Consider the following 25,600-nt stretch of genomic DNA (forward strand, 5'->3'; position numbering starts at 1 on the left):
CTGTTTGTAATTCAGTTTCTGGTATTCCTGGTATAAATCAGGTTAAAGAAAATGCAGGCTTTTACACATGTTAAACCACTAGAGGGAGCAATTGGGCTATTTTGTATACCTTTGCAATCGTTTACTCTTTCATTTTCATTTGTACCTTCAGTACCACTGCTTTTAGTAATTGTAAAATTTAATTTACTAAGAATAATAATTAAACATGTAGGGAAACTTGTTTTTGTTTTTCAGTATGAAACCATGGTGGATTATAAGCACTGTCAGATTGTGAAGACGGAGTCGGGAGAGTTCATCCTGAGCGGTGCCAAAAGAAGCTTTGGTTCTCTGAAAGAACTCATGCATTGCTACCAAAAGGAGGCGCTCCGCACTGATGGGTACACTTTCCAGCTCATCAGGTGCTGTCCACCCATCCAGAAAGGTCAGAATTCAAATTAACATAATAACATAACAATGCCGAAAGTAGGGAAGCGTTAGGAATTGTTGTTTTCTTTTTTATATGTAATCTCTGTACTTTAGTCTTAACAGTTTACTCGATTGTACTTTTGGTATCTTGGTTTCCCCACACATAAAAGAACATGAAACCATTATACAAGAAGAAATACTGAAAACAGTACAGCCCAAGACAGTCAGCAATAAATTGCAGTCATATTCATATACATTAATTGTAACATTACTGAAAAGTCAATTTATTTAAGTAACTCAATTCACCAAGTGAAAGAGAATATGTAAATTAAATATAGACTGATGTTTTTAAGCCTTTATTTCTCTCAATTACATTTATTTTTTCATTCACAGCTAGTGGAAACACTTGAATAATTTAAAGTTGGAATATTGCGGACCAATTTTGTATTGTGGACCAATACTACTTTAGATGCTTAGACATTTCCCAAAATATTGTTATACTTACAACTACTTTCAGTCTTTGAAATAATTTCTGCACATAATTTCCATCCTTTTTTTTATTATGAAAAAAAGGATGGCATGTCCTCTAAGGGTTGTGGTCTTGCTGAAATTATGTGCATGAAATTTCAAAGTCAACGTTTTTTTCCCCAAGCATAAGCATAAGCTTTATCTTTATGCTTCCACAGACAAATCCAACCTGCTGGTGTGCAGAAATAACCAAAGTACAGACGTCCCTCCATCTCCATCACTTCACAAACACATCAGCCAGATGGTTTTCCACAAAATCCGCAAAGAAGACCTTGTCTTTGTAAGTCGATGTTTAATGTCACCATTATCACTAACGGCCATATCTACACCTCTGTTCTTGTGATGTATAATTACTGGGAAATCAACTTTTTGTTGAATGACTATTGAAAAGGCTTAATTTTCCAGACTATATTTCTTATTTAAAAATAACATAAAATTCAGAAACTTTTTTATTTCCTTTTTTTCCAATTTATTAACTTTCCATTGTTTGAGCTACTTACTGATTATTAACATCTTTTTGCATCAAAACTCCTTTCACTTGGGTTCAGTTTAAATAGAAAGGTTGAGCTATTTTTTTAAACAGTTGTAAAATGAGGTTATACTGATCATAAGCTGTTATTTAAAGATAAACATTTACAGGAAGTACTGTGCAGTATCAGGAATATTTTGTACACATGCCTATTATCTGATAAACTAATGTAAAAATCTAGAAAATTATTTTAGGAAGTGTATGACATTTTAATTAAACATTTTCAGAAACTCTGTAGGAAATGGTAAACGAGAATAACTACTCTCCTAAAAGTGTCCATATGTACATAAAGAGTAATAATTAAAAAATAAAGGCTGGATGAGAACCCAAATTTATCTAGCCAGTACACATAGTGAGTGTGGGATCTTGGGTCATAAAATTTCCATAGAAACAATCTATTTTAAAGATTTTTACACATCTTTTCCAGTTACGGAAATTATTGGAAAAGGCCCTCTGCATTCTGGGTTTGACTCTTTGTTACAACTTCTTCTTTTTGACACTTTCAGTATGTCATTGAAATATCTCAGTGTAAATCTGGACGTGAACTGTACACTTATAATAACAATATAATAATGCTAAATGTAGAAACAAAATAAACAGAAAGAATGCAGACCTAAGTATGCAATAACTTTTGATTATAAACAGTATTTGCTGCATCAGCTGCAGTCCTGCAGGACATGTTGGAGTTTCTCTTCCTGTGACCTTTAGCTTACTGTATTTTTCAATTTCTCTATGAAGTTTTTTTTTTTTTGTTGCCAAAACACAGTACTCTGACATAGATCAGAAACAAAAAAAAAGTACAATTTTCCTTTCCTCAAACATATTGAAATTTTTTTTTTTTTAATAATTAGGAGCTTGTTTGAGGCTTCTTCATTTTGAGACAGTTATTTGGTTTTTGGTGGGGTTTTGTCTGAGTGAAATAAGGAATGTCATACTTTTTGAGAGTGGCTTAAAGGCAATTAAACTGTTTCAGAATGAAAGTCTGGGCCAAGGAACATTTACAAAGCTCTTTCGTGGTGTGAGGAAGGAACTGGGTGATTATGGGGAGGTTCACCAGATGGATGTGGCGGTCAAGATTCTGGACAAGGCTCATCGTAGTTTTTCAGAGGTTGGTCATGTTGAATGAGTTAAGTAATGATCATTTCAAGGGTTTAGATTGGAATAATTATGTTCTTGTTTTCTTCCTCAGTCCTTCTTTGAGGCTGCCAGCATGATGAGCCAGCTGTCCCACAAGCACTTACTCCTCATTTATGGTGTGTGTGTTTGTGGTGACGAAAGTAAGTAACGTACACCAAAACTAAAAAGCATCCTTTCACACAATTATGGCAGATTAGTGAGTTTAGCAGAAATCTGTTTCTGTTTTTTTTTTAAATATTCACAATGAGTTGGTCTGTTTTATATTCTGGAACTAAGTAATTATTCTCTAACCCTCTGCCATTGTTTTGGACCCACAATTCTCAACAACAACTCTTCATATTCATTGATGTTTATGGTCCAAAGGCAGCTTTTCCATCAGACTGAGGTCTGAACATTTCCTTATTCAGCCGTTCTGCTCTGACTTGGCTGCTCTGTTTGGAATCGTCGTCCTGTTAAATGACTGAATTTGGGTCAAGATGTGGTTGTTAAACAGATGGCCTCCATTTATGTGGAAGAGTTCATTGGCATGGGGTTAACACACACACCTGAATGCTCCATACCCGCAAACCACAGGAAATGCATTTTATTAGTTCCTGATGCATAAAATCTAAAACTAAAAGAAATGTGGTTCCATTTGATTCTTCCTCCAGCCTATGTAAAGTTTTGATACAGTCTAGTTTTTACAGGTCTGGAGACAATATTTCCAGCCTTTCTGCTCTATTTTTTGTCTTTTACACACACCGTCACCTGTGAAAGTTGCAAAAGATGACAGAAGCTGAATGCATCACATAGCAAGAGTTGCTTATTGAATTTTGGTGTAATTTTGTTTTTGAAGAATTGAGCCTAAATTGCTGGAATCTTTTTGAAAGATGTCAGAAACTTAGACACAGTATTAAAGAAATTAAAGATAAAACTGTCAAATTATTGGTGGAGCTGCTCTACTTTACCGAAATTGTAGGGACCAGAGTAATATATTTTCTCGCTCTTTGTCTTTATTTCAGACATGATGGTGCAGGAATATGGAAAGTTTGGCTCTCTGGATATTTATTTGAAAAAGAAGAAAAACTGTGTCAACATCACCTGGAAGCTAGAAGTGGCCAAACAATTAGCCTGGGCTATGCATTACCTGGTAAGACTTTACAAGAAATCCAGTCTGTCTTGTTCTGAATTAACTGTTTGTCATTTTAATTTTTGAGGCCTTCAACAATTCTAGTGCACGGTAAAAAAAAAAGTCTGTTTTCAATTTATTTTCTACAGGAGGATAAAAGCGTAGTTCATGGGAATGTTTGTGCCAAAAACATTCTGCTGATCAGAGAGGAGGACCGGAAGACGGGCAGCCTGCCTTTCATCAAGCTCAGTGATCCTGGTATCAGCATCACCGTTCTGCCTAGAGAAGGTGAGAAACTTCACGTAACGCATGAAGGCGCAAACGTCATTCCTGTGTGAGGCCATGTGAAAATAAAAGGCACCAGAACTGTTTGGTGTGATCTTCTGCTACCTGTACAGACACTGATCACCGCCACTTTCTGTAACTCCTGTTTTTTTCTCTCTTTTTTTCTTATTTCTTTTTCTTACACATCTGCTTCCTAGTTCTGGTGGAGCGTATCCCGTGGGTGCCCCCTGAGTGCATCGAAACCCCCCAGAATCTGAGCTTAGCAACAGACAAGTGGGGCTTCGGGACGACGCTTTGGGAGATCTGCAGCGGGGGAGAAAAACCACTCAGCACCCTGGACTCCTCAAAGGTCCCACAGCTACAAATATATGCTTGATAAATATTGACTTTGTTTTACTATTAAGAATGAATTCAGTGATGGTTAAATTTGATTTTAATTAATTTCTCTTGCATTTTGAACAAAAATGCAAACCCAGGAGAAGTGATGAAACACATACCCAATGAATTCTGCAAACTTCACGTCTGCGTTACCTACGTTTGATCATTTTTCCATGTAAAACTTCTGAACCTTACTGTATGCATCTGCAGAAGAACCTGTTCTATGAGGACAGACACCAGCTGCCGGCTCCAAAGTGGACTGAGTTGGCCAACCTGATAAACAGCTGCATGGACTATGAGCCTTTACACCGACCCTCCTTCAGGACAATCATCAGAGACCTCAACAGTCTTTTCACTCCAGGTGGGAAAACAAGTAGAAGTAGAAAACATGTTTGAGTCTATAATCAGTGTTTATCTTGTGTGAACTACCAGTGAGCATGAAGTGTATGGATGTAGCAGCAAACTGCAATATCCAACATGTTTGTCCACTGACTACAGTTAAACATTTAGCTTTTATGCACCACCTCACCACGTCTTTTGCTTCCGATAATGACAAGGACATTTTTGAAACATGATTTTGCAGATTATGAATTGCTGGTGGAGAGCGACATGGTTCCCAACAGGACCCGAGGGTTTGGCTTCCCGTGGGCCTCAGTGAGCCAGGAGCCAGCGCAGTTTGAGGAGAGACACTTGATCTTCCTCAAGCAGCTGGGCAAAGTAAGCCAAACTCTCTGTGAATGCACAGAAACAGCTGTCATGACTACAAGGACTTGTAGTCCGTTTGCTATCTGTTTGTATAAAGTGTCCATCTTTATACAATTTTAGAGAAACAATGTTTTAATTTAAGCCACTAGCACAGATCTATTAAACAGTTTCCTTTGGAGAAATATTTTGGAATGAGGCATTGTCCAACTCTGTTACACAGTACCATACTTGTTACTTTATGTAGCTTTTGTTTACATTAATCTATGGTTGTTTGTCACCGGTGTTTCAATGTGTTCTCATTCTGCCTGAACGCCGCAGGGCAACTTTGGCAGCGTTGAGATGTGCCGGTACGACCCGCTGCAGGACAGCACCGGGGAGGTGGTGGCTGTGAAGAAGCTGCAGCACAGTACAGCTGAGCACCTTCGGGACTTTGAGCGGGAAATTGAAATCCTCAAATCGCTTCACCATGAGAACATTGTTAAATACAAAGGCGTGTGCTACAGTGCAGGTGTGGAAAAATGCCTCGGCATCTACCTGAAAATGTTTTTATTTTCCCTCTCAAACTTACTGCTTTCCCTCTACAGTGCTTTTATTTTGTTTCTTGTGTAACAGCAAGTTTTTACCAATGACATGTTCACACTACCTTTGTTTTCAATTAATTTTCTACCATGAAAACAAAGAAATCCCATTCATATTTAACCATCTTCTTCGTGCAGGTAGAAGAAACCTTCGTCTCATCATGGAGTACCTCCCCTTCGGCAGCTTGAGAGATTATCTCATCAAACACAAGGACCACATTGACTCCATAAAACTGCTGCACTACGCATCGCAGATATGCAAGGTAACACAATTAAAAAGCTTGCAGACAAACTGAAGTACATGCTGATGAGCCTGATGCTGATTAAATCATGAACTTCTTCCAGGGCATGGACTACCTCGGTGGTAAACGGTACATTCACAGAGACCTGGCCACCAGGAACATTCTGGTGGAGAGCGAGATGAGGGTGAAGATCGGCGATTTTGGCCTAACTAAAGTCCTGCCGCAGGACAAGGAGTACTACACTGTCAGGGAGCCTGGGGAGAGCCCCATCTTCTGGTGAGGACTGTCGGGGAGCAACTGCTGTTTTTGTTTAGGCATATGTTTTTGTCAAAAGAAGATGGAGAAACAGCGACTGGCTGTCAAGAAGATGTACAAAGATTAAAGAATCTTTTTAAACAGTGAGGCAGATCAAAAATAGATTTGTCCAGAGTGCTGTTTGTCACACATGCATCAAATAATATAATTTTAATAGAAAGACACTCCATTCTGTATGAAGAGTGGAAGTTTTCTGAGATTTGGATGATGATTCTGGAACACTAAAATGCAATACAACCCCTATCTGTGACATGGGAAGATGGGATCTTTTTTCTGGTGTGATAATTTCATCTTTTGTGTTCATGCCACATCCATCCACAGGACTACTTTATGTGGTTTCTAAATGCTCAAGGATTTAATCTTCTGCCTGGAAACTGATGTGAATAATTAAATCCCCTTATTTTTAAACGGTAAAGAGCAAAATGGATTATTTTTTTATTTGCATTTCTTAATGGATACATTAAAAAAATCTGCTGAATTTTGTTTATCCGATTATTGGATTATTATAATAATTGTTAGTCGCAGCCGTAATAATGTCTTGCTGTTTGTTGCAGGTATGCCCCCGAGTCGCTGACAGAGAGCAAGTTCTCCGTAGCGTCTGACGTTTGGAGCTTCGGCGTCGTTCTGTATGAGCTCTTTACCTACAGTGACAAGAACTGCAGCCCCCCAGCGGTACGGCGCCTCTTTGTTCTTAGTTTAACTACCCACCTCACACTTAAATTAAACATCTTCATTCAAATTGAGTTTGAAAACAACCATCAGTTTTATTGCCTCACATATGTGATCAGGACTCTTTTTTTTTTTTAACAATTATTGAGAGCAAACTCTTCTGTGTTGTAGGTTTTCATGGAGAAAATTGGAAATGAAAAGCAGGGCCAGATGATCGTCTACCATTTGATCGACCTGCTGAAACAAGGATATAGACTCCCTGCTCCTGAAAACTGCCTAAAGGAGGTCTGCAGCAATTACAAGTTTAGTGTTTATTGTCACCATAATGTGGCTTTAACTTCTTCCTTTTGCTCCTTCAGATTCACAAGATCATGATGGAGTGCTGGAGCAGTGACCCGAAACTGCGGCCCACATTCAAGGCCCTAATCCAGCGGGTGGAGACTGTGCGAGAGAGCAAGGACGGATGAGATGGACGCAGCGAATTCCTGAACTGTTGACCTGCTGGTGTTGACGTGCGCAAGTCAGTCGTCACACAACAATCAGAGTTACCAATGGAGTTTAGGTGGTGGCTGTCTTCGCACTTGTGGCAGCTCGACCGCTTCATGAAGAAAAGACTGAAATAACGAGAACACTACAGCTAACTCAAAGATTTTCTCTGATGTTTTCAAGTACAATTCTACGTTTTTTTTTTTTTTTGGTGTTTACGATCCAAACTGCATTCCGAACAGACTTTCAGCCATGTGGCTGCACTTGAAATCACAAGGAAACCAAGAGGTTCCAGTTCTTCACCGGGGTTGGTGCTAGGGTCAGTCTTTAAGTGGTTCTGCCTTGCTTTTCCACCACTGTCATTACATCATTATAAATAGCTCATCTAATTATTGTTTGGTCCCCCCCATCTTCTGAGAATGGAGGCAATTCAACCAAAGAAATAGGATTTATCCAAGTATTACTGCAAGCAGATGCCCCAATATAACCAACGTGGTTTATTAACACTTCTAAAAAACTGAGCTTTTGGATGCCTGATCTAACACAGCTTTTAGAGAAAGATTTATTAACACACCTGTGTTGAAGAACGGAGTCAGAAAGGAGAATAATCAGCTCTGACCAACCATAAACCGGCTTACTTAAACTCTGAGATAGATAATTTCAGAATAAGCTGTGAAAAGAGACAGTCATCTTCTGTTATTCTTATGCTAATCTGACAAATTACTATTGTTGAAGCACAGTTTTTACAGTTTTAATAAAGCCCAAAACTAAATTCTGGAGTTTTAAACGTGGCGTTTATTAAAAGGAGTTCTTTCCTTTGGTCCGATTGCGACCTGGATTAGCACGGGATTCCGAGCCCGGCTTAGATTTTGTCTTGGTGAAGCTCTGGGAACAGTTTGGTGGAAAAGGCTCTAATGAGACCCAGAGATTTGTTTGGACCTTCTCTGTTACTGTGGAATCAAATGTGCATAGATAAAGCGACTTGCAAAAGTATTTACACCCTGAGAAGTTTAACAAACATGTGAAGGCTTCACCAACAACTGCATTAATACAGTTTAAATTATACACAGACGAACTGGATTAGTAATGAAGGGAGGTCTAAAGGGAATTACCGAACCGAACATTAACCGGTTAGTGGCGACTTGCCAGTGGAAAAACGCCTATAGTGAATCTGGGGAGGCAGCTAAAGATTAGGGAAATTGCAGATAGGCCTTCCAACCTCAAAGACTTGGAGCTCATCACAAAACCTAAAACATTAAAGACCAGTGGAAAGATGAAAAATGTGCCCAGTAATTACAGGAAGAGCTGGACTGCTGTTATGCCAAGCAAGATTTTTCCATTGATTGTTGAGGAAGGTATAGTTTTCAACTAAATACATGGAAGTTGTGAAGTGACAAAATTTAAAAAGACTTTAGGGGTAGGGATAATTTTACATGGCACCCTAAGTCATACACTTTGCAAGGTGAAAAAAGATTTTAATATCAAAGATATTGAAATGTTTGCATCTTTTTATTAAAAATTTTGTTTAACAACCATGAATGCTCAACAATTAAACGCTTTGTGGAGCCTGCATTGTGTGAGCGATCATCAAGTTACACTGTAAAGCCTCTGAAAGGTTTTTATTTTAATTTACATATACTTTTTTAATGCATCACACATTCTGAATGATATAAGGCTTCGTTATCAGCCTATGGAAAGCTTTAAAATAAGTGGATGCCTATATTTTGTGCAAGCTATTAGTTTATTTAAAGAGTTTTGTGATTTCTGGTCAGTTAGAGATGCTGTCTTTTGATGTGAATATTTGCATTACATTACCAACCATAAATGAGTGGTAAGAAGGGCTGCTTTGTTTTTTTTTAAATTCATGTCACTATTTTGGGAATATTTCAAGGGGACCTATTATGCAAAGTTCACTTTTTGCATGTTTTTGTACTTCAATTTGGCTCTCAGTTGCTTGTAAAAACAGTTCATGTGATTTAAAACAAAAACACCCAGAAAAGACTATTTTTTGGAAGTAAGTTCATATGAACCTGCGCTGCCCTGTTACCTAGCAACCGTTGCGGAGCTCCAGCATGTTTTTTTCAGCTGTTTTTACCGCATGTTTGTATAGCCATAGACGTATCCTAACTTGTTCAAGAAAACATAATAGGTCCCCTTTAAGACTAAGTATGATGGATATTGATGAGTGAAGGCTTTAAAGAAAATATGCATTTTGAAATATTTTTTAATGATCAACTTTTTCTGCCATAAATGACAGATCCTTATTCATATTGTTCTTATTTAATTCAGTGCCTTTACTTTGTTAAAAATATTATAACTGCAAAAATTCATAAAACATGTTGAAAAATTGGAACTTAAAAGAGCAAGTTCAATATTTTGTGGTCAGTTATGCTTACTTTGTATAAAGCTGTGAAAAAAGGCATCTTTGTTTCAGTTGTACAACTTTTACTAATGATGAATTTGTGTTGTTTATGGTCAAATATGTTAATTTGTAAAGTGTGAGTTTATTTCATGACCAAAGATTTTTATACAAAGAAACATTTATACTGCTCGGCTCTTTTCCACATTCATTTCCAGCCAGTTGGATTGAGCTTTTACTGTGAATGTAAATGATCACAAATCTTTGGTGTAAAAAAACCGTGTTTACTCATTTAATTCACAAAAGATTTATTAATTTGGATCATAAAGTTAAGAGATTGTATTTTTTTTTTCTAAAGTCTGGATGTTTGTTTTTGATGGCAAATAAAATTCAGATCTTTGCCTTTTTGTTATCAAAGATATAAATAAAAATGATATTTCAATCTTCCAAAAAAAAAAGTCACTGTCATTTAAGCATAATGACACTGTGTTAATGAGTCGTCCTGCAGTACTTAAAATTTATTCACGTTCCAAGGAAGGCAACAGTCAACATACAGAACATGAATTTTATTAAAATAAGTTCAAAGACAAACAGTTAATGGCTGCTATTAAACAAATATGAACCAAATGTTTCCCTTCTTGTTTGCTCAAAACAAATTATTGTACAGTGCCTAATCTTTATTATCACACCAGCCTTTTCTCCTTTCTGCCTCAGCACAACCGTCCGATATCGTTCTTGGTGCAGCCTTGGTTACAGCACATCCCCGCCACGCCCAGAGAAAAGTTTCTCTTCTTCTTGGTCACTACAAGCCGGTCGGCTGCGTCTTTATTCTGCTCCTGCTCACCTAAAGCTATGGACTCCCTCGGCAGGCCTGGGGAGCCTGAAGACGATTGTTGTCTCTCGTTTGTGACTGTGAAGAGGGTCAAGAGGTCAGCTAGCGAGTTGGAGGCAGCAAAGGGGAGAGGAGAGTTATCGTCTCTGAGATCTGTGTCATACTGCCAGGTCCTCCGCTCGGCTTCGGGTGCAACATCACCGAGGGAAGTCCAGTGGAACGGCTCTGGAGGAAGAAAAAAAATCATCCTAAATTTATTAAATGTTCTTCTCCCGAGATGATTTTAGAAGAAATGACTTTCAAAACTATTTCAGTTGATCATAATAACCTTTCTTCCAACTTTTTTCAACATTTTTTTCAATTTTATTTAAATCTCGACTGTTCCACAGAGAAATGCAGATTTTAATTTTCCCACCACATTAATAAAATCTCACTGTGAGATTGAGATCTCAATAACAGAGTAAATAGTTTGACTCACCGCCTTCCCCCTCTGTGGACCGTTTCCACCGAGAGCCCCCGCAGGTGAAAATGACAGCTCTGATAAACTCTCTCCCGCACAGTTTCACCCCATAGTCCCTGGGCACGATCAGTCTGCTCATCACATCGGCTCCCACGCTGTTGCATGCGCCTCCGATGCACATCACGGCCAAGGCAACGGTCACCCTCCACAGCATCTTCACTAAAGGCTGAAACTGTAACCTAACTGGGAAGCTGAAATGTTTTTTTGTCAGAGTTGAGGATCCTGCTCCTGACTTTTTCACCTGCAGAGTTCAATTAAAGCCCATTGAAACAGCAACAAATGCTCCAGTTTTTCCTGCGTCTTGCTCCTCTGGTTCTCTCTGAGCCAGTGGCCGCAACCTTATATACTGTAGTCGCTAGTTCAATCATGGACTTGTGTGTTTCTGCTGCCCGCCCGCCCTCCCTCCTCGCAACACACACGCACGTCACTTGGATTGATGGCACTGACGTACTTTTGAGTTATTTCTTTGTTGCAGTAATATAATTGCGGACACCGTCTATGCACGTAGATAAAAAAAAAATACAGACGATGAAACAAAGATGAATAAAATGTTTTTGATTTTATTTTTTTCCAGAAAGCGACAGATTATTACAAAATAATATCTGAGACAATGTTATTGCAAGATTTTTAAAAAAAATTGGCTTAACAAATACTTTCAATATGTCAGATGCAAATTATGTAAGTAAATATAAATGTACAAATAAAAAGCTTTGGTTTGATGACCCCAATTATTGAGTAGTGAAGCAGAAACTGACTAATGAGATGCTGCACCAATAAATAAGTAATGATGGACATTCTGCCCCCTAGTGGTCGGAAATCATCACCTACGGTAATTTGTCAGGAGCAAATAATGAGTCATTGACAGTGTCTGTTTATTACTATCATTTGTATTTTATACCACAACGGCACAGTAAATGTATACATTTAACTCATCTAAAATCAGTAAACTTCATCAGCCAATCAGCTTTCAATAATGAGATTGCTATACAAAATCAAAACAGCTACAGATTTATTTAAAGGTTCATGATGTAGACTTGGTGCAAACCGCAGACTCCAACACGTTCAAGGAACCCAAATTGGACCTGACAGCTGTTCTCTATGATAAAACAGAAATAGCACAGGTGAACGCACCGGTCGGACGGTTTGGATCTTGATTCGTGTCACAACTGATGAATCACTTCTCCAAAAAAGAGATGAGGCCGGTTTTGGCCCGGCGGGCCTTCTCTATGCTCTCGTACGTTGGCGTCCCCAGAGGCAGGTCCAAACGATCGTGCTCAGACGCCATGATATTCTCAGCCTCGCCTAAAGGTCCAACGAAACCAAACGTAAATGGAATGCGGCATATGGATGTCGTCTTCTACCCAAACATAAGACAGTCATTTTTCTTCTTTAATCCAGAAACATTTTGTGAATCAGTAGTTCTGCCTCTGAAAGTCACTATGTTTGAGCTGTACTACAATCAATTCTTCCTGTAAGACATTTAAGTAAATTCATATGCATGAATGATCAGTTTGGACCTTTTAATTATGCTTCTAATTATCTATTTATTTTATTTTACTAACACTGGCTTACGTTTCTGAATGTCCTAACTAATTTTTAAGGTTCTTAAACAACATGTGTAAACTTTTGATGCTGTGTCTGTTAGATCTACACAATACGTTTAAAACTGTTCACCTAGTTTGTTTTTAAAGTGGCGGTTTCATGCATTTTCCAGGCACAGTGACATTTTATAGCATAATCAAGTAACTATGTTACTTTTAGTTGTTAAAAAAAAGGTGTAAATATCAAACATGACTTAAAAGAAATTTTACTTTGCAATTTGATGCCTTGAAAATTTGCTTCTGTCTGTGTCAGAAGCTTCTACTCTTTCTGACACTCCGCCCTCACTGCGTCATCACAATGTTTCTCCATTATGCAGTTTATAACCGTTCTTAAGAGAGCTGGACTGAAAAGTAGTTGGTATGTTGAGCTCAGCAGATTCAGGACAGACAGGAACTTTGTGAAAGCAAGCGTTTAGGCACCCCGAATGGTTGACTGGAGGATTTATCAAACATCCATGAAAGAATCAACGCAACACTCTAGCGTTTCAATCAAATAACATTATAATATGATATAAACCTAAAAAAGTCCCATTTATACAGTACCCTCTCTAAAAAAAACATTTAAAGTTGTCGTGCCATCCTTCCACCATTGACAAATAAAGAGCCTGAATGATTTTAAAACTCAAAATCAAAATGACATTTATGTTCATGATGCATGTTTATTCATATCTCAACAGAAAAAAACCCAAAGAACATGTTTCTACATCTACATCCAAATAGCCTCACCTCTCATCCGATAAATGAGTGTCCCATAGGCGCTGTCCATCTGATAGGCAAATACGAAACCGAGAGGAATAATCGGAGCCAGCATGCCGGGACTTTTTCTTTTAATGGCTCTGAGGATGACCAGACAAAAAGAAGCAAGGTGTTCACATTTTTGGCAACACATTTTATATTGGTCATCACCCAATATCTTCCTCTCAGACTGTAAACAGTGTGGCTGTTCCACCTCTCACCCTGCTGTTAGTCCCAATGTGGCCACTGTAAAGAAGGAGCCAAAGTATTTGAGAAACTCTCTGGACCAGGCAATCTGCATGGCCATCTGTCTCTCTCTCATCTGGTTCTGCATCAGGATCTGACGCTCCATCTATGCAGAAACACACAAGCATAAACAGATGCACATCAGGAAAGAGGACGTCATTAGACACTTAAATACAAAATAAAATGTGTTTAAAGAACTTAGTTAACGTGAAAATAATAAAATAACATTTAAATTTTAAATAATTTGGGTTTGGTCCTTTCAGAATTTATCCCCACAGGAGCCTAGATGGAGCTAATCTGTTAAAATTGAACTTAATGCCAAAAGGCAAAAAGCTTTAAAAAAAAAAAAAAAAAGTACTTTTTGTTAAAAACCTTTGCTGTTTAAGGTCAGATAATGTTACTGTAATTACAATTTGGCAAAAACAAGCATGATGGGAAGTTATATTCCAACTACAGATTCAAAAGTCTAGATGACTCAAGTTTATCAGTATCCAGGACTAGGCAATATGGCTTAAAAAAAAATCTCAGATTTTTTTTAAAGCCAATTTCTGATTTTAATGGATATGTTTCATCACACTTTTTTGTTAAAAAGGAATAAGCAATGACAGAAAATTACTTAAAAAATAGGCTTTCAATCATTCCCTCTGTGAGTTGACCAGAATTCAAACTTGAAATAAACAGAAGCTGTGAAACACGCCTATCAATCAAGATGCTCTCTTGATGCTTTCCTGGCCAACATCTACGCAACTACACAAACCCAAAGAGTGCATTAGTATAAAAAAAATTTAAAAATCCAGATTTTCCAAAAATTAAATCTTCAAAAACAAAACAAAAAAAAAAGATTACTTGATAAAATTAGTTCATTGCCCAATCCAGAAGTATCAAGTAAAAGGTTTATAGGACAAGTTTCTTTATATTTTTGCATATTTCCCACATTCTAAACTTGAAACTACAGAAGGAGGCAGCGAGTCTGCCATGTCAGACACTGCCGGGGTTAAATCAAGGTGGAGCCAGTCAGTCAGTCCAGGGTCAGGGATGCTGCATCCATGCTGATTAACCTCAGGAAGGTGAAAGCTTTGTTTTTAGTTTCCTGTTCGACACGCACACAATGGCCTGCGTCCATTTAGACAAATACATGCATCCTGCAGAGCCCTACTGAGTGACATTCTCAGTTAAAAAGCCTTTTATCTTTTAAAAGTGAAAGTGTCAAAGATGAGTTTTTGTTTTCAGCCACCAGGGAAGTGACTCTGACCTGATGATGATTCAAAGCTAGCATTCAGCTGAGCTAACAATGTATGTGAAAATAGTAAATTGGACCGTTTTCCCACAAGCTGTTGATTTGACAAATTTACACTGACAGATGCATTGTGTCAATGTTAGGCGCAAGAAACAAAATTGCACAATTAACACAAAAAGATTTTCAAGCCATAAGAAACGACATCTAATTTTTGGTGAAGAAAATGAGGAGGGTGCAGGGGGGAAAGATGGAACAAATGAAATAAATTGAATTCTTAGGAAACTGAGCAAAACAGGGGCGTTTGTTTGAATGAGTCAGAAGCAATTTAATAAGACTTTATGAGGGAGTTGGCTACACTTCGATTCACTCCCAGCATGAAATGTCTTTAACTTGTCAAACGCCAGGCAAGGCCACTCAGTGCCTTCCTCAGGATGACAGTAGGCATGATAAGTAGCCTGGCAACCCATTATCAGCCACATCGGTCATTTCGCTCAAACTGAGGTCCTTAGCAAGTTGAACACATTCAGAATCTCACAAAAACATTCATAAACTTTGAATTTCTTCTTTTGTGGTGTCCATTAATATTTCACCCCCTTTAACTCTAATTCCTTACAATAAAATCTACAGCAAACAAGTGTCTTTATAAGCAGTAAAAAAAAAAAGCACTTAATTCTAATTTACTTATTAATCCTTGTTAACATCAGAGGTCGTTAGAGAAAATCAGGGAACAAAGTTAAAAAAATATAGCCTTTATGAAAAACAAGGAAGAACCTTCAGCAGATGATTGGTGGAAATTTTTGTCAAACCACCTCAAATGCTAGGTGGTGAATGCATAATACTTACTGGTGCATTTTTAGCACAGATCAAAGATCTTATTGTGAGATAATACATTAACTGAATGTTTGAAGTTCTGTCTAAATATTCCTAATTTAGCTAATTTACCTTCAAAAGACTTTAATACGTGGATTTTGTGCTACATTCAAATTAACCATCTACAGTCCAATATTCTAATTTTAATGTTGATTAAAATGCACACAACACTCATCGGATCTTCCATTTGTACAGACTATGAAAACTACGACTTTCCTTCCATTTAACAATAACGCAGCACTTTGTATTGGTCTATTGCATACAGGGACGTTTGTTGGTTCTCACATAAAATGTGAAAAATTTTCAAAGGCTATCAAACCAAACATACAAATGCTTTGAATAATGTGGCCTTATATCTGTTGGTTTATTATGGAGCTAAAAATTCACAAATGCACAGGACAAGATTCTTGTGCACTTGTGAATCTCGTTCTGTGCATTTGTGAATCTTTTGCATTTGTGGATCTTGTCCTGTGAATTTGTGGATCTTGGTCTGTGCATTTGTGAATTATGAGACAGTTTTAGCTCCACAAAGTACTTAGGTGGGTCATACCGTCAGGCCCAATTTGTCGATCCACCTTAGGCAACAGCCTCTTCTTCAACATTAACCAGATTTTGTCAGGTGATCTAACTCCTTTTGTGCGTTTCCAGCTCTACCTGAACTACAATATTTTTCATATGAGAAAACAAAAAAATCCCTGCTGGTAAAAACATGACGCATTTCTTGAAGGAGACCAGGTGGGCTAATTACAGACATAAGTCAACTAATGCTAGTTAGTTTTGGCAAACAGAGAAACTACTCAGCAAAGTTAACCTGTAATCATGAGGCCAAAGCGTCACTTGAGGGTAAAATTACAGTCTAAGCTACTTACACTCACAAAGCGCAATCAACTCTTAAACTGAATTAATTGTATTTTCCTTAAATATACAGTTGGACTGAATGCTAAGAGTGTGATCAGCCGCTGTGAGATTTATATTACTTTAACCAACAACGGTCAAATGTGGCAAAACAAAAGTCCTACGCAAGGAGTTTCAGGAAGTCTTGAGAGTTTGCAAAGGCAATAAACATACAGATGCATCACCAGGGCTGAGTGTGAGTGGTTCAGCCTTTTCATTGCACTCTGCAGGAAGAAAGACAACATTTGTTTAGGCATTCTTTTTCAAAAGTAATGCTTCAATACATACAAACGCTCTCAATGTTGCAGAGCAACAGAAACGTCATGGAGTCAGTCTAAAATTATGCAAAGACTTCAGAGTTATAAAATATATAAATGAAGTCTCCAAGGGAAAACAAGAAGTCATGTAGGGAAAAGATATGTTGATGCTTATTTTTTTCTGATGCTTTCTATTTCTATATAAAAGTCAGAAATGTTTTGTCTTAATTCACTTCTTGCATCACTTCCAAATATTTGACAAACTAGAGAAACGTTTTTCACATTCCCACCGCACACCGAGAATACGCTTTTATGTAAATCAAATAGAAATATGTTTATAGTTAGGTCAGAGACTTTAACACCTTTTCAGTTAAATGTCATTTTTAATCCTCTTTGATAATCTGGAGAGCTTCAGTTGGATCAATATTCCCAATGATGGATAGAGGAGGTGCAACAAATGTTCTTTGTAGAATATTTAAACAGATCTTAAATCAATTTCATGTCAGCCATCTCACAGTATGAGAAACAGTCTACATGCGGAAAGCATTACAAACAGCTATAAAGGATAAAACAGAAATATTTATAGTACAAATATTTACAGCCTTAACAAAAAATGGAGGAAATAGCCAAAACAGCTTGAATTAGTCCAACTCAGGTAGTGTTTAATATATGCAAAACAAATAACTTTAAGTGCTTAGCTTTTACAGATAGTTTCAGTACTGATTTTAGGCCTGCACCAACAGCTTGGTTAGTTCACAACTTGTTTTTTTTTTTTTATGAATGTTAACTGGAAATATCTGTTCTAGAAACTTTAAAGATTACAAGATGCAGTTCCTTCAAAGTATCCATATAAGAATGACACTTTACAAGTTTCCATGAATTTATGGCAGACATTACTACAGTGGGAAGTGTTCAAATATGGAGTTTGGAGTAAATAGATAATGGATAGAAGGAAGGAAGCAAAGAAAAAAAGTTAGGATACAAAGAAGGGAGGCAGAATACAAGGTGATAAAAGGAACGACAACACAGAGGGAAGGAGGAAGAACACAAGCAAAGACAAGAAATAAAATTATGAATAAATGAAGAAAGGTAAGAGGGAAGAAAACAAGGATAGAAAGAATGAAGGACACACAGAAGGAAAGAAGGACACAAAGGAGAAGGTAAACAGTGAAGGAAGTGAAGAGAGGTAATTTGACAGGAAGGACGACACAATGAAAAAAGCCAAAGGGAGGACAGCAGGTAACACGAAAAAGACAGAAAAGAAGTAATGACACAGGAGAGTAAAGACAGCAGGACACAAAAGAGGAAAGAAGGAAGTTACCGTAAGGAAGCACATGAGGACGAAACTGAGGAAGGAAGAAACAAAGAACAGAAGAAATAAAGGAAAGCTAACAAGAACATTTACAAGGATGACAGGAAAGACACAAAGGAGGACGAATCTTAGGAAACATTAAGTCTGTGGGAAATGAACAAAATCTGGAAATATAAATAGTTTTACACACCCATATTTCCATTGTCCATACTTCTCCAGACTGAAGTTACAAAAAGTATACTTTAGCAATGTTTCAAACGTAAAATGAACTAAATAGCTTACATCGAATAAAGGCATTAGTCGCAGTTACACTTACTGCAAGAGAGCCCTAGAGGGAAACATGGCCATTCAGAGTGAACGGCTGACTACCATGACTGTGATCTGGAAATGACTGGAGGTTTTAACCATGTTTTTTTGAGGAGTTTCAGTAGAAAGTTTCACACCTGCATTAAATATGAAACCAACCCTTGGAATCCACTGATAGGACCTGCGACACGTGCTTACCGCACCGATGACTCATTCCAGGAAGTGGGAACTTACAGCAGCGTTAGACCCAAGAGCTTCGGTAATGAGAGTTTCTCTCATCACCGAAGCTGAGTAATGTTTCGAAGCAGAAACCCGCTGAGGCAGAAACTAATACAACTCGATGGTTCTAGAAAGTGATGATGTTGCACATTAATGAGAACAGAAACCATGAAATGACCCAGGTATATACATTACACTTAACCATAGAGAGAAAAGTCAAGTAGAATTCTTACTGATTTTTCATTGAATCTGAAACAGACTACAAAGACTAATTTAGGTAAACAAATTCAGTCACTGCTCAAATAACTGCTTGGTAAAAGTCAATAAGGAGCCCATTTGGGATGAGGTCCAGCTAGCATCCTTTTGATCAAGATGCCCCAACTTTGACTTTGTGTATATTAATGTCTAACTCCAGTTAAAGTCAAGTTTATCTGTACAGCACATTTCAGCAGCAAAACAGTTCAAAGTGATTTACATAAAATAAAAAGCTGTGCAGAAAAAAAACTACTTCCACTTCGACTATGTGGAATAGCGTCCAAAGCACATATGGAGGAGGAACTGTGATGCTGGGGGCCTGTTCCCATCCAAATAGACTTGGAACATTGTTAAAGTCCGTGGCTTAATAACCGTTTATATATATTAGAGCATTTTGAATAGCTGGTTGCTTCACACAAGGAAACCCAAAATTAGCTCATTATTAGATCTCTAATGCTTCTTTAGACACAAAGTTTAAAGCATTCTACCATGACCTAAGTTCAGTAAGAAACCTGAGGGGTGAGCTGAAGAGAGCAAACATAAAAGAAGTGTCAGGACTGATCTGAAGAGGCTTGTTCACAGCAGGAGTACAGCCAAACCATTGTCTTATAACACTCGAAGGATTTTCTCAAGATAAACGTTGGAGTTTCCGAAATCTTTCAATGAATGATGATGATGCAATAAAAGTTGGGTTTCCTTCTGAACTCTTCACCGACAGTGCCAGTAAATATGGAACGGTGTTACTTGATGACAACTTAGTTGTGCTGAAAACTTTGATGAGAATTTAAAGCGGTACGTGTTCTTGGAAACGGTTCAAATGTTCTGCACGCTGGCGACATCACGGAGTATGACAAAGTGGTTTTGAGAAAGGCCGGACAAGCCGAGACAGTGACTGGAAACAGCAGTGAAGAAAAAAAAATGAAAAGAAGAAATGAGACATGAATCCAGTCTGAAGGTGACAAAGTGAGAAGAAAATGACGCTAAATCCAAGCCAGGAGCTCACTGACATTTATAAGGGCTTCAGCCTGAATCAAATTCGGGCAAAAGCTTGAGAAAAAAAAATGTGCAGAAATCATCACAAATCAGCCTAGATATTCACACTTCACTGTAGCAGCTATTGGGAGGGGAAGCAGAAGTATATAAGTCAAACAACACAGAGGGAAGCACACACTCAAAACAAGTAGCACCTACATACGATCGATTGCTTTTTATGCCACACTGATAAACTCAAGATATATAGTAACCTGGAATAACTAAGTTTCAACACAAAGTTTTTATCAGTATATCTCATAGATCTCTGATTGGTTTCTTTTAAGGCTTTTTCTCTCCAAATAATACAAAATAGAAGAAAGATTTACAGAAATACATGAGCTCCTGAGGAGATGACACATTTCCCAATAATTAATATTTCATAATCATATTCATAGTGTATTGCAAGAACATGTGGTTATGGGACAATGAATATAGTCAGTATCAGGAGGTTGCTCAGTAATTTTGGCTTGATCAAGTTTTGATCACCTGTGAACTTTAACAGGAGTTGAATGACTTGGAAACTAATAATAAAACATTGTAAAATGAGTACCTTTTATTTACCATTTATTTAATTTTTATCTGAAAATAACAGGTCTAAAATTAAATTTTCCATTGACAATCAATGGAAGAATCTTTTATTTGCTTTATAGCAACTAAGGGCACAGAAAGACCTCCTTGCCATCACCCTAATCATTAGCTTCCTCCACAGATTTACTTTAGGACTCTGACTGAACCACTTTAAAATATTAATATTGCTTCCAGTTAGAAAGAGCATGCTGGTGAAATTAAAATACTAGTTTAATCCTAATTCTGCACGTGGTATGAATAATTAAGGGTTAAACTGAATGCGTAAGGAAACATGTTGAGAGAATTTATTTGGATATATGGCAACAGAATATACCAACACATATTGGAGTTATTCTGGTTTGAATACATTCTTCAAGGAGATTCAGACTACTTGTTTGGGGGAACTAACACTCATATTAGGACATTTAAAGTTAGTCAGGCAAACTGTACCAGACATTATCTTGATTTAACCAAACCCGTCAACTGCAAATGCACAATACAAGAATTGTAGAAGTGGATACGATAATCCAATACCTTATCATGAAAATCACACCCAAAAACACTTTTAATTTTGAACGGCAAACACAAAGAAAATCCACAAAACCCCACGGGGTTCATGCCAACTTCACCCGCAAGGAGATTCCAACCAACAACCTTTTACATGTGACCACTGCACCATCATGCTGCCCCCTGTCACAATCTAGCATGTGCTCAAAGAATACAGAACCAACTCAATGAAATTCCTGGAGAGACTACAGTTCAGGGAGGTTTCTCAGTAAGATGTGAGCAGAACTTCACTCTCTGCAATTGTGCAACTCAGTTTCCAAATGTTCTCTGTGTAACTTCTCTACTGGAATTAAGTTGACATTTACATGCTGTCACAACCCAATGCAGAGGCGTTCTTCCTCTTTGGCAAAATTATTAAGAATAATACAAACCAGTTTTACCATCATGACCCGGCAAAGACTGAATATAATAATATATATATAATATAATGAATGGAAATCCATCTAAAAGTCTAAATATCATCGACAAACTAAAAAGTTGCAAGGCTGATGTTCTGCACCTCTTTAAAAAGATGCATCATTTTGAAATGAAAAAAAAAAGTACATCAGGGGAGCAAAACATGGGCAGCTTTTCAAAAGGAATCAAGCTGGGATCTAATATCCAGTGTTCTTTAAGCCGCTTTAAGGTTGTTGGTTTTTTTCCATTTTCAAATTAGTTAATGTAGAGTGCAAGGCAAGACCTTGGATCACCTCCATGCTCACATTAACACAAAATATGGTAGAGAAGAACTAGCAGCCAAATATTTTTCAGAAAAAAGACAATGTCTACGTCATTTCATTGCTTGCTTTAGCTTTAAAGGCATGCGTCAGAAAAATCAGACCAATAGCCAGTAAATGTTATGGTGGATCTCTGGAGGCCATTATTCAAACACAATGACTGCGTAGCTTTGACTTAAGGCAACAGCACGACAGGGATCAATTAACCATGACCGATGGGACGTAAAAAACAGACAGAAAGACATTTTTGACATCTTAATGCAGGGGGAGGCAACAACGTAGCTTTGTGTAGACATTTTAAAACGACAAGGGTCACTCTGACTTATTCAATTAGGCAAATTAAATTTCAAATGCAAAAAAATAAAGTAGTTAAATTATTTCATATAATTGACCAGTAAGAGCTCTCACCCTCAGTGACCCAGGACATTTTTACTGAATGTTTCATCTACGCCACATTTTAATTTAATTTTTCACGTTGCTTAAAGTATTCAATTAAACTGTATACAAGGTGATTCTGAGTGTGCACTATAAAAACTGAAAGCAGCTAAAGACAGTTGGGGCTATGAAACAATGCAGAGCCACTTCAGTAATGCATAAATATGCATCTAATATCCCTCAATGACTCATCTTCAGGACTCAGATGAGGGTGCTGTGAAATTCAATTGCCAAACCTTTGGCATCACTGTATTGTGTTGTATTAGTCATCATCTTCCACGTTTAAAGCTGAAAAAACTGAGAGGATTTCAGGTGCAGACCACAGAGAGACCCTTTTGGGTCTAAATTTTATAATTTCGTTGACATTATGACACTCACGAATCCCACCTGCTGCTCGACGGCTTGCAGGCATGAATGAATCAAACAAAATTATCTCTAATGGACAACATGGGTGGGGAGGGGAATAATATTTTGTTTGAATTAAAAAAACATGGAACAACAAAAAATAATAATGAGAGCAATAAAATCCTGTTTTCTCCAGATGGAAATACGAGGACAGCTTTGAAACGGTGGATTTGTGACTCATAACAAAACAAAAACGCCTGACGGACATGAGAGGTTAGTGTTTCATTCTGATGTATGGATGTAACATCTACCTAAGTATCCATGCTGTCATATTTTGAGTACATTATTTAATGACTCCAGGAATCCATCCTATCCTGGAAGGCATTTGCATTAATCTCCCTTTACTCTGCTATACCTAAAAAAAAAACCTAGAGCAACAAATAAGCTCCTTCATTTATGTTTCTTATTTTAGAAACAATAGTGCAATAACAGAATGATTAAAACCAAAGAACACAGACAAGTAAGGAATACATTTTCATCGGCAATTATAAATGGTCTAGGTCAGGGGTGTCAAACTCCAGTCCTCAAGGGCCACTATCCTGCAGTTTTTAGATGTGCCAGTTTTTAGAGGCACAAAACACTGGACTGAAATGGCTTAATTTCCTCCTTCTTGTGTAGAGGCCTGCTAATGACGTAATTATTCTATTCAGGTGTGGTGCAGCAGAGGCGCATCTAAAAGTTGCAGGGCAGTGGCCCTCCAGGACTGGAGTTTGACCCCTGTGGTCTAGGTTACAAAATGTTCACCTCTGTATCACGTCCGACAGCTCTGTGGAAAGAGCAGATGTCTTACAATCTGAAAGTTATGGGTTTAATTTAAGTTTCCTCCTGTCACATGTTGATGTGTCCCTGTGCAAGGGACCTAAACCAAAGTCAATCTGTATATTGGTATGAATGTGCGACTGGTAAATGTGGCTCTAAAGTGTTTTATAAATTCAGCCCATTTACACCTGTTTGATCAGTAACAGAGGCTTTTCACATCAAGAGTGGGTGTCTTGGTATTAAAAATATTTATTAGGCAGTATAGAAACCTTATATTGCAGGTTTATAGAAGGTTTGGTGAAATATAAATCAAAGGTTTAAAATAACATCGTGTTGCGGACCTGCCCATTCTTATTCAGTTACTTTCAGACATAATGTCTTGTCTCATCCTTGAAAAGATACATCCAGAATAGCAGTGACAGACATGATGAAACCAAGGTTCTTCTACTAACACATTTTCCAAATATTCAACTTGGTGGTGATGCATTTTCAGCATTATGATTAAATCTTCAGTGCATGAGCATGGTGATGCATCCTGCTCAGCAACAACTAAGACCAGAAGAACCTAAGCAAATATCTTAACTTTCCTGGATATATATTTGAAAGGTATACATGTTATATATGTATAAGTTTGTTAAAAAACAAAAAGTATTTTAATGTATATTCACCACACCTTCAGTGTATATATATTTGTTTTTGTTGCTGTTGTTCATCTCTTCTTCTGGGGTGGTTGGGTTAGGATGTTTTTTTTTTTTTTTAACACACAAAAATTGTAGCCTATGGGAAATATGAGCTCTAAAAATGAAAACCTTAAAAACAAAAAAGTTAATTCTCCTGTGACACAAGAAGCACAATTAAAGAGAACATGGGCCTGCTCATGAAAATGGCACCGTTGAAAAATAGGATCAAATCTGCCATTCAAGTCAACTTAAGATGCACTTTTCTGTGAACCTTTCAGTAGCAATTTTGCTAGAACTCAGGCTTCTCATCTGTCTTTTTAGTCAAACACTGCACAGGTGGCTCATTTATAAGACTAATTTTTTTGTTTCTCAATATTGAAAAAACACTTACTCTATTAAAAATAGAAGATGCAATGGAGCTAATCAGCTAATCAGTTTAACTCATGACCTGAAGCAGTCCACAATGATTTTAGTTAATGAACTGATGCATCTGTTAAAAATGTAACAGCCAAACTTCTTTAAAGTACAGTACGAGCTTTTTATGGTGTTGGAGTCACCTTGACTTACCTGCAACCGTGAATTGTTAAGCATGAACTCCTGCTGCTTTTGTAAGTTTGCATCCATGGATTTAGACATGAGAAAGCCCATGTTTGAAACTGAGAAGCAAAACATAGAGAAAGACAAAAAGTTATTCTGCAATTGAAACAAAAGCAACGACACTTTTTTCATATTATAGTGACCTTGCAAGGCTACAGAGAAAATACGTCCTTGTTTAGCATGGGGTTAACTAGCAAATATAAGCACATTCGCTTTTTATTTCTATTACATAAAACCGAATAATCTGCATCGTGCATTGCTAAAAAGCTTGAGATAGTTTCATACATGTTTGTCTCAGTTAACTCGGGAAACAAGTGAGAGGAGCTAATATGGCTAACCTAATTAAATAGCTTATTCTGTTCCTCCTTAAAGGATTTCGTTTTAACCCATTAATTTTAAGTTTTGGCTAACTATAAATAAAAGTTTTACATACCTATAATACTTTGAAATGTAAAAGTAAGAGGAACTATATTACAAAAAGAGAAACATTCAAGGATGTTTACAAAAGCAAAGACAACGTGAGCTGCAGTCCTAGAAACGGAAGTTTATTAATGCCTTACTTCCGGGAAGATCTTCAAAATAAGTTGTTTTTATTCGTTAGTTCTTAACTTAGAGATGTCGGTTTTATAAATAACAAAAGCTATTTCTTAGTTTCTGCACAAATTAGAGTTAAAAATGGATTAAATCTGTTTGCCAGCTGCTGTTATTATTTTGTGTCCAGCAGTGTCTTCACACTGCTGCAGAGAAGACAAAGAAATGGCTCCCTCTGTTGAAAAAACAAGGTTTTAAAGATTATAGAAATAAAACAAAAGTTTTAATTCTAATAATTATTTT

General features: G+C 37.3%; 3 protein-coding genes across 3 annotated transcripts in view; 1 reads left to right on the forward strand and 2 right to left on the reverse strand.

Annotated features, from left to right (window-relative positions):
• The window catches only part of LOC116724107 (tyrosine-protein kinase JAK2-like), a 39,872-nt gene extending 30,096 nt beyond the window's left edge, over window positions 1-9,776 (forward strand). The window contains exons 10-24 of the mRNA XM_032569475.1: window positions 235-421; window positions 1,092-1,213; window positions 2,436-2,570; window positions 2,652-2,739; window positions 3,601-3,728; window positions 3,857-3,995; window positions 4,190-4,341; window positions 4,581-4,731; window positions 4,954-5,087; window positions 5,394-5,583; window positions 5,792-5,916; window positions 5,999-6,171; window positions 6,765-6,882; window positions 7,051-7,164; window positions 7,239-9,776. Of these exons, the coding sequence (XP_032425366.1) occupies window positions 235-421; window positions 1,092-1,213; window positions 2,436-2,570; window positions 2,652-2,739; window positions 3,601-3,728; window positions 3,857-3,995; window positions 4,190-4,341; window positions 4,581-4,731; window positions 4,954-5,087; window positions 5,394-5,583; window positions 5,792-5,916; window positions 5,999-6,171; window positions 6,765-6,882; window positions 7,051-7,164; window positions 7,239-7,346 (2,064 nt within the window). The 3' untranslated portion in view covers window positions 7,347-9,776. The remainder of the gene's footprint in view (window positions 1-234; window positions 422-1,091; window positions 1,214-2,435; window positions 2,571-2,651; window positions 2,740-3,600; window positions 3,729-3,856; window positions 3,996-4,189; window positions 4,342-4,580; window positions 4,732-4,953; window positions 5,088-5,393; window positions 5,584-5,791; window positions 5,917-5,998; window positions 6,172-6,764; window positions 6,883-7,050; window positions 7,165-7,238) is intronic.
• A 451-nt stretch (window positions 9,777-10,227) lies between these two features.
• Window positions 10,228-11,616, reverse strand: rln1 (relaxin 1). Its single transcript, XM_032569478.1, has 2 exons — window positions 11,035-11,616; window positions 10,228-10,781 (listed from the first exon to the last, which is right to left on the reverse strand). The coding sequence occupies exons 1-2, from the start codon at window positions 11,228-11,230 to the stop codon at window positions 10,435-10,437; spliced, it is 543 nt and encodes a 180-aa protein (XP_032425369.1). The 5' UTR covers window positions 11,231-11,616; the 3' UTR covers window positions 10,228-10,434.
• Window positions 11,617-11,712: 96 nt separating this feature from the next.
• On the reverse strand, window positions 11,713-25,334 carry plgrkt (plasminogen receptor, C-terminal lysine transmembrane protein). The gene is made up of 5 exons (XM_032569479.1): window positions 25,200-25,334; window positions 24,737-24,825; window positions 13,634-13,764; window positions 13,404-13,513; window positions 11,713-12,378 (listed from the first exon to the last, which is right to left on the reverse strand). Exons 2-5 carry the CDS (start codon window positions 24,815-24,817, stop codon window positions 12,251-12,253), a joined length of 450 nt encoding a protein of 149 aa, XP_032425370.1. The 5' UTR covers window positions 24,818-24,825; window positions 25,200-25,334; the 3' UTR covers window positions 11,713-12,250.
• Window positions 25,335-25,600: the final 266 nt, after the last annotated feature.

Source organism: Xiphophorus hellerii, chromosome 8 (genome assembly GCF_003331165.1).
Source record: "Xiphophorus hellerii strain 12219 chromosome 8, Xiphophorus_hellerii-4.1, whole genome shotgun sequence".
Classification (NCBI taxonomy): Eukaryota; Metazoa; Chordata; class Actinopteri; order Cyprinodontiformes; family Poeciliidae; genus Xiphophorus; species Xiphophorus hellerii.